This window comes from Acomys minous (genome assembly GCF_964271855.1).
Source record: "Acomys minous genome assembly, chromosome: 3".
NCBI lineage: Eukaryota > Metazoa > Chordata > Mammalia > Rodentia > Muridae > Acomys > Acomys minous.
Genome location: NC_140485.1, coordinates 30,242,956 through 30,256,853, shown reverse-complemented (window position 1 = coordinate 30,256,853; position 13,898 = coordinate 30,242,956). Strand labels below are relative to the sequence as shown.

The 13,898-nt window shown below is 43.0% G+C and overlaps 1 protein-coding gene across 3 annotated transcripts in view; it reads left to right on the top strand.

Annotated features, from left to right (window-relative positions):
• BUB1B (BUB1 mitotic checkpoint serine/threonine kinase B) overlaps positions 1-13,898 on the top strand; it is a 52,182-nt gene that overhangs the window by 3,841 nt on the left and 34,443 nt on the right. For all 3 annotated transcript variants that reach the window (XM_084776923.1, XM_084776924.1, XM_084776922.1), the window contains exons 3-5: positions 4,769-4,828; positions 5,777-5,921; positions 13,271-13,467. In XM_084776923.1, coding sequence (XP_084633049.1) covers positions 4,769-4,828; positions 5,777-5,921; positions 13,271-13,467 — 402 coding nt within the window. The remainder of the gene's footprint in view (positions 1-4,768; positions 4,829-5,776; positions 5,922-13,270; positions 13,468-13,898) is intronic.

Sequence of the window (13,898 nt, the reverse complement as noted above, 5' to 3'; positions counted from 1 at the left end):
AGATGCGGGGCAGCTGCAGAGACCCTGAGTCTCTGAGCCTGAGCCCTGTGCCATATGCTGTGTTGCTAAGTTGTGGTGCCTGGCAAGATAGCTATACTCAGTGTTTTCAACTGGGCCAGGTCCGTCTGCATGTAATTCTGTTGTCAGATAACAAATCTCTTTACTCCTACTGACCCTCCTTTTTCTAATTCCCCGTGTTGGCTAATGTTACAAATACTCTGATGTTACAAATACCATAATTCTGTAAAAAAAGAAAAGACAAAATATGTATTTCCGATTATGTGTATGTATGTGAGATTGTGTGAGTACAAGTTCCCAAGTTGGTCAGAAAGGGCTTTGGTCGCCGAAGAGCTGGAGTCACAGGCGGAAGTGAGCTGCCGAGCATGGGTGCCCTCTGCAAGAACTGTGTTGTGTCTTCGCCCTGAGTCATGTCTGCAGCCTTCCTACCCTTTCTGGGATTGGGCCTAGGGCCTCCTGGTACTAAGCATGTATTTTATCACTGGGCCGTTCCCACAGTGCTATAGGACTAGATACAGTGAGTGCTAGCTATAAAAGCGGTGCCTCTGTCCTAACTCACTCTAGGAGGTTCCCTCCTCCTTCTCAGGCCTCCTCCCTCTCCGTGAAGCACCTGCTGACTAGATTTCTGACAAAAGAAGTCACTTTGGAGTTTTGTTGTTTGTTTCGATTGAGTCTTGCGCTGTAGCCTAGGCTGTCCTAAACTTGTGATCTACCTCGTGCAGTCTCCCAGGTGTGTGTCGCCACGCCCAGCTTATTGTAAATTTTGATATAAATAGAACCCCATGGCGCCTTCATTTGGTGTAGTTTTGAGTCGTCGGTGGTCCCTTTTTACAGCTGAGTAAGTACTTGTTTAACATTCTCCAGTTATTGGATGTTTTGGTTCATTCTTTTGTGCTTTGTAAGTCAAGCCAGTGTGGGTATCTGACAAGGCTTTTTGTGGACACCATCCCCACCCCCACCCTTGGGGTGGGATTGTTGAGTGATAGAGCAGCTTAAGCTCAGGACCAGAAAGGCAGATGATCTTCTAAAAAAATTACTTTTTTATTTACTATCTATGGTTGCTTCCTAGTTCCTACACCCATTTTCACTTCTTAAAACCTTTACTATCTATTCTTGGCAAGTGCTTTGTCTGCTTCGTATTGTTGATTGTTTCACTTGTATCTTTTTTAAAATTTTTATTTTTTTCTTTCAAGACAGCATTTCTCTGTGTAGCCTTAGACCAGGCTGGCCTCGAACTCACAGAAGCCTCTGCCTCCCTGAGTGGTGGCTCACGCCTGCCTTACTTTGTCTTTTTTTTAGATGGAGTATAATTCTTTTGTGTCAGAATCTGTTCTGTTTGTTTATCTATTTTTTTTTTTGGACAGGACTTCCCCAAATATCCTAGGCTGCCCTTGAAGTTACTGTGGTAGCCCAGGCTGGCCTTGAACTTGGAGCAGTTCAATCTCAGTTCCCATTGTGCAAGTACAGACAAATGCCACTTTGTCTGGCTATTTTATTATTACTATTTTAAAGATTTTTGGTTTAGGGTTTTGTTGTTGTTGTTGTTGTTGATGGTTTACTTTATTTTATTTTTGGTTTTTCAAGACAGTGTTTGTTTCTCTGTGTAGCCCTGGCTATCCTGGAGCTCGCTCTGTAGACCAGGCTAGCCTCAAACTCACAGATTGATGAGATTAAAGGCTTGTGTCAGTCACTATGCCCAACTTAGTTTTCTTTATAATAATTATTATTTATATTTTTTATTACTTGACACTCACATGTGTGTATAATTATTTTGGTAATTTTCATACCCTCCCCCTTTACCCTCTCATCCCCCTCTGACTCCTGCTGAACACTTTTTATTTCCAACAAGAACCATTCCTATTTTCATGGCTTTTTGTTTTGTTGTGTTGTAGGGTTTTTTGTTTGTTTTGTTTTGGTGTGTATGTGTGACCCATTGAGTTGAATTTGGGCTGCTTGCATGAACGGTGGGGTCCTGGATCATGAGTAACTATATTGACTATATCCTGAAAAAAATGACTCGACCCTCCAGGAACCATTAATTGCTAGTAACCCCTCAAGGAACCCCAAGGGCCTCATGAGACCCTCCCCTCTGTGGTTGAATGTCACTGTAACTCATTTTGGTTTTACATTAAAAAACAAAGAACTATTTACCTACTTATTTATTTATTTGCTTGCTGTGTGGAGGTTGAGGACGACTTGCAGGAATCTGCAGTGTCATTTATTTTGTGTGCCTGCCTGTGGAGGAATGCTGAGTGAATGTATCAACCGTCAATAAAGCGCTGTTTAGCCAATCAGCTGGGCAGAAGGACCGGAAGTGGAAGGCGGGACTTCCTGGGGGGGGGAGGAGAAAGTTTGATGGTTGGAGGAGGATGGTGGGGACTTGACAAGACCAGCCCAGGGGTCATAGTGGCAAGTTCTGGGAATATATGTATGGTATAAGGTTTAGAGTAGTTTGGTAGTTTTCGAGTAGATTAGAATCAGTTCAGACTCTTGGCAGCTTTAAAGTATGATTCAGTCTCCCTGTGTCAGTTATTAACATTGTAGGCTGAACAGATACAAATTACTATAACACCTGCCTTTAAATGACCCTGTCCCACATTACCGGTACCTCTCTTTAACTCTTGGCACCTGATCCTTCCCATGTCAAACTGGCCATTCCCCCACATCTGATTCCTCTCACAGAGACCCTCTCTCAGCCCGCATGACTTTCCTCTCCCCCCTAGCAATTGGCCATCAGCTCTTTATTAAGCCAGTCAAGAGGTGAGAGAGGAAGAGTATTACAAAATATGAGGCACACCTTTAAACCCAGCACTTGGGAGGCAGAGGCAGGCAGATCTCTATGAGTTTGAGGCTAGCCCAGTCTAAAGAGTGAGTTCGAGGACAGCCTGGAAACCCTGTCTAGAAAAACCAAAACCAACAAACCAACCAACCAAAATATGAGGCAGCTGAGGATCCATAAGACTAATAATACCAAAGTTTGGCCAGTATTCAGCTCTCTGTTGGTACAGCTCACACAATGTACAAAAGATTACCTCAACACAGAACGAGTTCTAGGATAGCCAGGGCTAACCAGAGAAACCCTGTCTTGAAAAACCAAAAAACCAAGACCAAAAACAAAACAAAAAACCCTTTAAAATATATATGTAAATTAAACCCAATAAGTAATATTATGATACCTATTTAATAGATGAAGAAACAGAAAACAGACAAGTAACTATCCCTTGTCTGAGCTAATGATGACAGAGCTGGACTTTGTTTGTTTGTTTGTTTTCTCAAGACAGAGGTTCTCTGTATAGCCCTGGCTGTGCTGGACTTGCTTTGTAGACCAGGCTAGCCTCATGGAGATCCACCTGCCTCTGCCTCTCAAGTGCTGGGATTAAAGGCATGCACCACCCCGCCCAACTGTTTTGTTTTATTTTTATTTTTTTTTATTTTTATTTTTATTTTTGGTTTTTCGAGACAGAGTCTCTCTGTGTAGCCTTGGCTGTCCTGAACTCACTTTGTAGACCAGGCTGGCCTCGAACTCACAGCGATCCGCCTGCCTCTGCCTCCCAAGTGCTGGGATTAAAGGCGTACGCCACCACCGCCCGGCTTGTTTTATTTTTAATAATCTTTCATTTAGCACCTTGGTCGGCTTGGAACTTACTGTGTAAATCAAGCTGGCCTCACACTCAGAGAGATCTCCCTGCTTCTGCCTTGAGTGCCTTGAGGAGGCCTGTACCATCATGGCTCAGAATCTTAGTTATGCCTATTCTTTTTATGTATACATTTGAGAGATATTATTTAAAATTGATATATATGTATCTGTGTGTGTGCATGTGACTGCAGGTGCTTGTTAAGGCCACAGGCGTCAGATCCTTGACACTTGGACTTTTAGGTGATTGTGAGCCACCCTATGTGGGTGTTGAGAACCGAACCTGGGTGCTCTGTAAGAGCCCTGGTGTCTGAAAGATGTTATTTTTATAAGGGTGGGACTGGAGAGATGGCTCAGTAGTTAAGAGCACTTACTGCTCTTGTAGATGATTCAGATTTGGTTCCCAGCACTTATGGCTTCTCACAGTCATCTGTACTCCTCTGGTATTTTCTTCTATCCTCTTTGGGCACTGCCCATGTAGCACATATACATACATGCAGTCAAACACTCGTCTCCATGAAATAAAGCTGTAGGAAGTTGTGAGCCGCCTGATGTGGGTACTTGGAATCAAACCTGGGGAGTCTGCAACAATAAGCAGAACACACTACCATCTGGAGATGGTAGAACAGTTTGGCAAGGATTAGGAGGTGTGTCCTTGTTGGAGGAGTGAGGTGTCACTATGGGTGGGCGCTGAGGTTTCAAAAGCTCACACCAGGCCCAATTAGCTCTGTCTGCCTGGTGTTGTGGGTCAACACCATAAGCTCTCAGCCATTCTGGTTACACCTGCCTGCTGCTGTGCTCCTAGCCAGAACTCGGAGATCTACCTGCCTCTGCCTCCTAAGCGCTGGAATTAGAGGTGTGCACTACCTCACCTGGCTGTCCCCCCTTCTTTTTTTTTAAACCTGGCTACTGAATCTATAAGGGTTTTGAGCAGTGTACCACTGAGCTAAGCCCTCAATCTGGATTTTGTTTTTGTTTTCCTATTTAACAAATTCTCAGATTCTAGCACAGTTATTTAGACCATATGAACTGCCTCAGAAGGGAATAGAGCAGAAGTGAGACTGTTCACTGGCTGTGGTCAGAACTGCCTTGCTAACGTACTCTGTTTAATTCCAGGGCATTTGAATCTGAAATTCGCTTTTACTCTGGAAATGACCCTCTGGATGTTTGGGACAGGTGAGTCTTTTTTAGGAAAGAACAGCAGAGGCATTCACAGATGGATTTTTTTGGCCTTGTTTCTCAATTTAAGGGACATGGAGTGGTGACCAGAGCATGAAATGATGTCTTGGGGAAACAGACTTCCAGACTAGCCACAGTAGCTACCCCCAGGCCCCCTTGGTCTTTTGAGACAGGGTTTCTCTGTGTAGCCTTGGATGTCCTAGACTCACTTTGTAGAGCAGGCTGGCCTCGAACTCACAGAGATCCACCTGCCTCTGCCTCCAAGTGCTGGGATTAAAGGTGTAAGTGCCACCACACCTGGCTTAGAGCCCAGATCTTTACATATGCCAAGGAAGGGCTGCACTGCCGAGTTAAACTATAAGCTCCCCGAGGATCAGACTGTGACACAACTTTGAGGTCCGTCATTCTGTCCCTTTCCTAGAGCATTTGTTACAATCAAGAGAGTCTGTGAGAGACAGAGGCTTCCTGGAGGTCATTGAGGACTTCTAAAGCATAAAACTCCAGAATAGAGGGCTGGAACAATGGCTTGTCTGTCAGGAGCACTGGCTGCTCTTCCAGGGGATTGGGCTGGATTTCCAGCTCACACGCCGTAGCTCCTATGTAACCCTATGTAACTCCAGCCCATGGGATCTGATGTCCTCTTCTGGCCTCTGATGGCACTGCACATGCGGTACACAGACATGCATACACACAAATAATAAAATAAGTAAATCCAGAATGAGGTGGGTGTGGTGGCACATGCCTTTAATCACAGCATTTTGGAGGCAAAGGCAGACAAATCTCTTTGAGTTGAGCCCAACCTGGTCCACATAATGAGTAAAGATCAGCCAGGACTACATAGTAAGACTGAAAATCAAAAGCAAAAACCCCTCAGAGTAGCCTTAGAACCACAGTAAAAGTATGCATCAATTCAAATTATGTTCCTTTCCTTTTCCTCCCGTTCAGGTATATTAACTGGACAGAACAGAACTACCCTCAAGGGGGGAAAGAGAGTAACATGTCAACATTACTAGAGAGGGCAATAGAAGCACTGCAGGGGCAGAAGCGCTATCACAGTGACCCCCGCTTTCTCAGTCTCTGGCTCAAATTGGTAAGTGTTGTCTGAATTCAGAATGTTTAATCAATATTTTTCCTGTAGAGGTATTTATATGTATACATGCAAAAGTGTAGCCATTTAGCAGGTAATGATGTATATATTGGAGTTGTTGAGTTGCTTTGACTTAAAGACTTAACTGTAACATCCTGAGGCTTTGTGTACATAATGTCTGTAGGGGTCTTCGTGTGTGTGTGTGTGTGTGTGTGTGTGTGTGTGTGTGTGTGTGTGTGGGTTTTTTGTTTGTTTGCTTGTTTTTGATGAATATAGGTTTTCTGTCTATTCACTGTAAACACAGTTGAACCATGTAACTACCTGAGACGAGCTTCCTTGGTGAGCCTGGCACCCTTCCAGAAAAGATGATGTTTTTGTGTTGTACTGGCCTTTGGACATCTTTCTCCCAGGATATTGCTATGGCCAAAACTGTCTGCCTCCCTACTTAGTACTTCCTCTTGACATGCTGTGCCTTTATATTCAGAGCATATCTATGGACTGTTTCAGGAGCATATATTTGTCATAAAATAATTCCAAGGTCTCTCAGACGTTAATTTTCATGCTTTTACCTTTAAATTTTTGTTTTGTTTTGTTTGTTTTTCGAGACAGGGTTTCTCTGTAGCCTTGGCTGTCCTGGATTCACTTTGTAGACCAGGCTGGCCTCAAACTCATAGCAATCTGCCTGCCTCTGCTTCCCAAGTGCTGGGATTAAAGATGTGCGCCACATGCCCAGCTAACTTTTTTTTTTTTTAAGGGAGAGGTGTTTAGAATTGTTGGCAATCACATTATATAATAAAATGCTGATATTTGAAACTGACAAAATTTATAGCTAAAATATATTCTTGAGGACTTATTCAAACTTCATCAGGTGTGGTGGCTGATACCGTTTTCCTCAGCAGGAGGATCTTGCATTTAGGCTAGCTTGGGCTATAAAGGAAGTTTCAAGCCATCCTGGACTACATAGCAAAGCTAAAGTAATACTACTAAAATCATGTGTAGGAAGTCACGTGACTCCCAAAAGTCACATATTTATGGGATGTTGGCCCATTTTGACATCCTAGTGACAAGTTAGAGTTCACCTTAAAGATACTAGTTACAAGGGACTATGCTCAGAGAATGTTAAATAGATTTGCTAGCTCAGAAGCTGTGGGCCCTGCTGTCTTATCAAGATTTTTGCCTTTCATTCTATCTTGTGTAGATGTGGAAGCCAAATGTCAATCCTGAATTTCTCCTTTTTTTTTTTTTTTTTTTTTTGTGAGGTACAGTCTCTCACCATTTTGGCTAGGCTAGGCTATCCAATGAACTCTAGGGATCCTCCTGTTTCTGCCCTCCCCATGCTGGGATTACAGCTGCATGCTGCCACAACTGAATTTTTAATGTGGGTCCTAGGACTCCACATTAATCCCCTTGTGCTTGTATAGTGAGTGCCTTTCCAGCTGAGCCATCTGCACACTCTTTGTAGTAGTCTTCCATGTGATTCATTCAAATGATAAACTGGATAAGCTTTTCTAATCATTTTTAATCCTAGGAGTTCATAACTATATTTAATTGGAGTTATTAAAAATAACAATTAGAAGCTGGGTGTGGTGGTGCATGCCTTTAATCCTAGTACTCAGGGAGGCAGAGGCAGGTGGATCTCTCTAAGTTTGAGGCCAGCCAAGGCTACACAGAAAAACCCCGTCTCAAAAAACCAATAACAGCAACAAGAACAAACAATTAGAGGGGTGGAAACGTATTAAGAGTTTGGTTTCGCAGCACTCACATCAGGCAACTCACAAATGCCAATAGCTCCAGTTGAAGGGGATTTAACACTTCCGGTCTCTGAGGGCACCTGACTCGTGCACATACCCCCCACAGCTACCAAATTAGTAATTTCTTAAAACTCAATTAGAATTATGTCTTTGTTCGGTTCTGTTGCCCTGGCCTTAGTAAAGGGAAGAAGGCTGTCACGAGGTGAAAGCCCAGTGCAGGCTGTCAATACAGCTCAGTAGTGAGCACTTGCCTAGCTTGCGTGAAGGCCTGGGTTTGGTCCCTCGCCCCAAAAAGAGAAATGCATAGTCTAGATCTATAGACGCTATCTACAGGCTGTTCAAGATATTACAGAAATTAAGAGTAAACATTTGAAAACTTTAGTAGCCGTTTGACCTGTGCTTGTTGAAGCATATAATTTCTATACTTGAGAAGCTGAGGCTGAGAGATCACAAGTTTAATGCCAGTCTCAGCTACATAGTCAGGTCCTGTTTTATAAAACTAATGAAACAAAAAAAGCCTTGAAAAAATAAAATATGTTGAGACTGGGAGAACACCTAAATGCACCATCAGTTTTAGTAGGTTCTATGTTTGTTTGTTTGTTTGTTTGTTTATTTATTTATTTTTAAGATTTATTTATTATCATGTATACAGTGTTTTGCCTGCATGTACACTTGCACACCAGAAGAGGGCACCAGATCCCATTATAGACGGTTGTGAGCCACCATGTGGTTGCTGGGGAATTGAACTCAGGACCTTTGGATGAGCAGACAGTGTTCTTAATCCCTGAGCCATCTCTTCAGCCCCCCTATATTTATTTTTTATAAGATTTTATTCATTTGTATTTTATATGAGTTTTCCTGCATGTATGTTAAGTATACATGTGTGTTCAGTACCCTTGGAGGGTGTTGGATCCCCTTGGAACTAGAGTTTCAGATAGGTGTGAGCTTCCGTGTTGGTGCTAGGAACAGAGCCTTGGTCCTGTGCAAGAGCAGATGCTCTCAACTACCCAACTCCACAGCCAGCTCTCCAGCCCCAGCTTGTGTTTAGTAAACCCAGACCTGTTAGTATAAGCCTATGATCCAGTTAAGCTGGGAGAGTGAGGCAGGAGGATCACAGGGCAAAGCCTGCCTGGACTATATATTATACTGAAGGGAAGTCAGTAGGACCCTATCTCAAAGTACAGAAAGTAAGAGAGGGTGGGGGACAGACCTTAGAGGTGGAGTCCTTGCCTGGTGCTGCTCCACCACTGCGTCACAGTGCCAGGCTCAGATCACAGTAGTGGGGGATTCATGAGCCCACACTGAGGTCGAAGTCTTCACACACTTCACATATAGCTTCCTGATTAGACAGGCAGCTGCATACTGCCTGCATACATGTCAGAGATACTTGCATTTCTTGGCTTTCCTGTTTTAGCTCTCCTCCTTCCTCCCTCCCCCTTCTCCTCCCCCCCCCCCTCTCTTTCTGATATCTCCTTGGACCTCTGCCCATGGCTTAATCCCTACTTCCTCCTCTAACTCTGCCTCCCCTGGCTGGCAGGAAGTCGGCCCTATTTTCTCCCTTGCTCAGCCATTGGCCGTAAGCCGCTTTATTGGCATACCAGGGAACAATTGAGGAACAGTGTGTACATAACTTTGAGACAGGAGATTCTCAGAATAAGGATTGCAACTGAATTACACAACCTTATGCCTGCCTACACACACACACACACACACACACACACACACACACACTTGGTCCTTTCTCACAGATGAGCTGAAGCATTGGTCTAGACCAGCATTCAGTGCTCAGCAGTGAGATCATGAGCAATCACCAAACTTTGTACATGGAGGGACAGAGTACATATTAAACCACTTTGCTTTTTCTTTCTTTGTGAGTGTAGTCAAAGGTATAACTGAAGGAGTCCTCACACTATACCTTTCTTACATTTTATGGAAAGAATTTTCTAGTCAGAGTTATTTTTATAAATGATTCCTATAATCTAGCTAGAAAAAAATATTATTAGAAAACCAGCAGTCTTAATGAAAGTGATAGAATTAGTTTGACTATTTAAAAGTTGCCAAAAATGTTAACTTTTGAATCTGTTCATCTAGCCAAATTATGTTTTTATTCATGTTATATCTTAAATAATTCTATTTCTTTTCTTTTTTTTCCTTTTCTTTGTCTTAAATAATTCTTATTCAACACTGAGTAATTTGACCTTTACTGGTTATGCCAATATGCAAGAGCATAGATCACTCAGAAAGCTGCATATATAGATTGTTAGGGTTTATTTGTACGATGACAGAACCAAAGAATGGGTCTTAAACTGACACTATATTCGTAAGTTTTCTTAAAGCACCATCATGAGAAAATGTCACTAATTTAGATAGGCAAAAACAACAACAAAAACAAACACAAAACTAACCCCCCCAAAACATTATTGAATTACTGAAAACTCAAACTAGAAAATGATAATTGTTTTTGTTAAAAATATAAATAGAAGCTCGACAGAATAGCATAAATCTGTAGTCACACTACTCAAAAACTAGAAGCAATAGGATCCACACAAGTTTTAGGCTAGCCTGGTCTAATAAGGAGTTCCAAGCCAGCCAGAGCTGCATGGCAGATCCTATTTCTTTTCTTTTCTTTTTTTTTTTGGTTTTTCAAGACAGTGTTTCTCTGTAGCCTTGGCTGTCCTGGACTCGCTTTGTAGACCAGGTTGGCCTTGAACTCACAGTGATCCGCCTGCCTCTGCCTCCTGAGTGCTGGGATCAAAGGCATGTGCCAACATGCCCAGCCACCAGATCCTATTTCTAAAAGCCAAAATAAAATAAGAATTAAATATTTTTAGATGGAACTGGGCAGTAGTGGCATACGCATTTAATCCCAGCACTTGGGAGGTAGAGGCAGGTGGATCTCAGAGTTCGAGGCTAGCCTGGTCTACAAAGCAGGGACACACAGAGAAACTCTGTTGAAAATAAAACAAAAAAAAAAACAACAAGAAAGTTTTTTTTGTTTTTGTTTTTAAGATTTATTTATAACATATACAGCTTTTGCCTACATGTATGCCTTTACGGTAGAAGAGGGCACCAGATCTCATTATAGATGGTTGTAAGCCACCATGTGGTTGCTGGGAATTGAACTCAGGACCTCTGGAAGAGCAGCCAGTGCTCTTCACCTCTGAGCCATCTCTCCAGCCCAACAAGAAAGATTTTTAGACGGAATGTTTGATTTAGTCCACATTTATCAAATGGAACATTTCATTTATTCCAGACTTCCATATAAAACCGTCGTTAGAGACAGGGATATTTGTAGATAGCAACGCTTTATACCTTTGTAAGGCATATTTTATTAGGAGATAAGTTTGAAGTCATTGAGTGCACGTGTAGGCACATCATTCAGAAAGGCTGCATATGGTAAGTTGTTGCAGGGGAGGAGTAGCGATGCATATGAGGGCCTGACCTAGTATTGCTGGGTAGAAGCAGAAACGTGAGAGCAGAGTGTGACTGGCTTAATGTACCATTTTAAATTCATATACACCTCTCAGAAGCCTCTTACTGCTTTTAGCATAATTTGATCTCTAGGGGTTTGCTCACTTGTTTCCTGTGTGTGTTTCTGTGTGTTTCTACGTGTTGGAACCATCTCCCAGCCTGCTTCAATTATGTCTAAATGGATGCATAGTGCTACATCTAGTTGACATTCTGTAATTTGTTAACCAATTTTTCTGTATATAAACAACTCCTAATTTTGCCAAATTATAAATACATTAAAAAAAAAGGGATCTCTTCATACCATTTGCATTTGCCCCTTACGCTTCTAGAGGGGCTAGAGAGGCGGCTTGGCTGGTGACGCGCTTGCAAAGCCTGGGCCCCGAGGCCCAGCTAAGCATCTGTAGTGCTTCTGCCAGCAGTCCCTGCAGTGTGCCGCCAGCTGACCTCGTGGAGTCCCTGGAGTCAGAGCCCCATTTTCAAAAAATAAGCAGTTATGGAGGAAGACATTTCTTTCTGGCCCCCGTAGCGCCTATACACACTGGTACACCAACACACTTGACAACACACACAGGGAAAGAGGGACAGACAGACACATAAAAATAATTGAAAACAGTTGCTGTTGTTAGCATGGGCAAAGGATGCATGTTGTGACTGCTGGGCCTACTTGGGCTGTCAGGCCTGTGTAGTAGTTGATTGTACGGCTACTCGTAATTGCTTTTAGTTGTGATAATTTTGGGTGCTGGGCCCAGCTGCTCATCTAATCTTTCAGCATAAAGAACTTGCTCTCCATCTGCAGGAGGTGCTGCTGCCCACTCCCCTGCCCTCAGCGAAGAGTCCAGACTCACCCTGAGGTCATGCTCCCTTCCCTGGCCCAGCCTCCCTGCTTCAACTGGCAAAACCCCTTTAGATCCCCCCCCAGCCCCAGAGGCTCACTGCGTCTGCATTAAAACCTAGGACTTCCTGTCCTCAGGCTCCCCTCCTAGGTGCTGATCCCCAAGCAGTGCCTGCTTTCCACAAGCCTCGACTCTCCAGTGCTCTGTAGTGTCTGGCAGTGCAGGCTTAACCTCTGACTTGGATTAGTTTAGTGCAGTGAGTGATTGATTTGTGCTATGTGATATCAGTCACAGTAATACACACCATGTCAGCTTACTGTTTGTTCTGAGTGCAAATGCCTCCAAAAAGAAAGAAATTAACTGTGTATTTACATATATGAAAGAAAAATACAGTGAAATAAAATTTTCCTATGGCCAAGAAATGTAGAGCTATGTCAAAGCATTTATAGTATGGAATATTTAGTTTTTATCTTTTGCTATTAACATTTTCTATGCTAGCCTGGTAGTGGTGGCATACACTTTCAGTCTCAGGCTCTGAAGGCAGAGGCAGGTGAATCTGAATTTGAGGCCAGCCTGGTCTATAAAGCAAGTTCCTGGACTGCGAGGGCTACACAGAGAAACCCTGTCTGGAAAACAAAACAAAACAAAGCAGAATAAAACCAAACTACACTATATCTACTCTTAAAGTTCCTTAAATATAGACCTGACCAGATCTTACCTTTGCTTTTAACTCTCAGCCCAGAATATATTTACTATCAGGTAGAAGCAAAATCAACCAATTTGACTTTTTTCTTTTTAAATTAATTCATTTACTTAATCAGTTTGACATTTAAGACCTGACAGCCTTTTCCTCCAGATCCCTCCACTTTGCCCTGCCTTTGAAGGTTGTTCTCATCTGCCAGACATAAAGGGAACACCCTTCTCTTCCCACTCTGTATCTCAGGAGAGTCCAGTGTCCGTGTGTCCGTGTGTCCCTGTGTGTGTGTGTGTGTGTGTGTGTGTGTGTCTGTCTGTCTGTCTGTCTGTCTGTCTGTCTGTCTGTCTGTCCTGTTAAGGCGAAGTTAGACGGCACCTGCTGTTTGGAACCTTCCCTTCCCTTTTTCCTGCCAGTTGACCTTACTCTGGTCTCTTTCTTGGATCTTATCCCAAGTGTATTTTAATGCTGAGATAATTAGAAGATACAGAGTCTTCAGTACAAGGATTGCATGTGTTTTCCCCAATGGTTGTTTGGCACATAAGAGGCATCTGGTAAGTGGAAGAAAATCGGTTAACTGTTACCACTTTTAATATGTTGCAGGGGCATTTGTGCAGTGAGCCTTTGGATATGTACAGCTATTTACACAGCCAAGGGATTGGCGTCTCCCTTGCCCAGTTCTATATTTCATGGGCTGAAGAATACGAAGCTAGAGAAAACTTCAAGAAGGCGGACGCAGTGTTCCAGGAAGGAATTGAACGGAAGGCTGAGCCTCTGGACAGACTGCAGCTGCAGCACAGGTAGGCTGCTTCCCCGGGGCCTTCTGAACTAAAGACTCCGTCTCTCTGTAGAATCCACTTAGGCGTGCTGACATGTACGGAATGAATCTGCCCGTGCATTCTTTGTAGTTCCTGTCCCTTCCCGAACACCCATCTGTCCTGTAGTTTTGCTTTTCCCAGGATGTCACAGAACAGCCAATATGTAACCTTTTGAGTTTAGTTCCTTTAACAGTATAAGAATTCCTCATATGAGCCAGGCTTGGTGGTGCACACCTTTAACTCTAGCACTTGGGAGGCAGAGGCAAATGGATCTCTGAGTTCAAGGCCAGCCTGGTCTACAGAGAGAGTTCTGGGATAGCCAGTGCTACACAGAAAAACAAACAAACAAAAAGTTTCTTATAAGTTCTAAATATAAGCCTTTTGTAACATATATATGATTTGTAAGTATATTT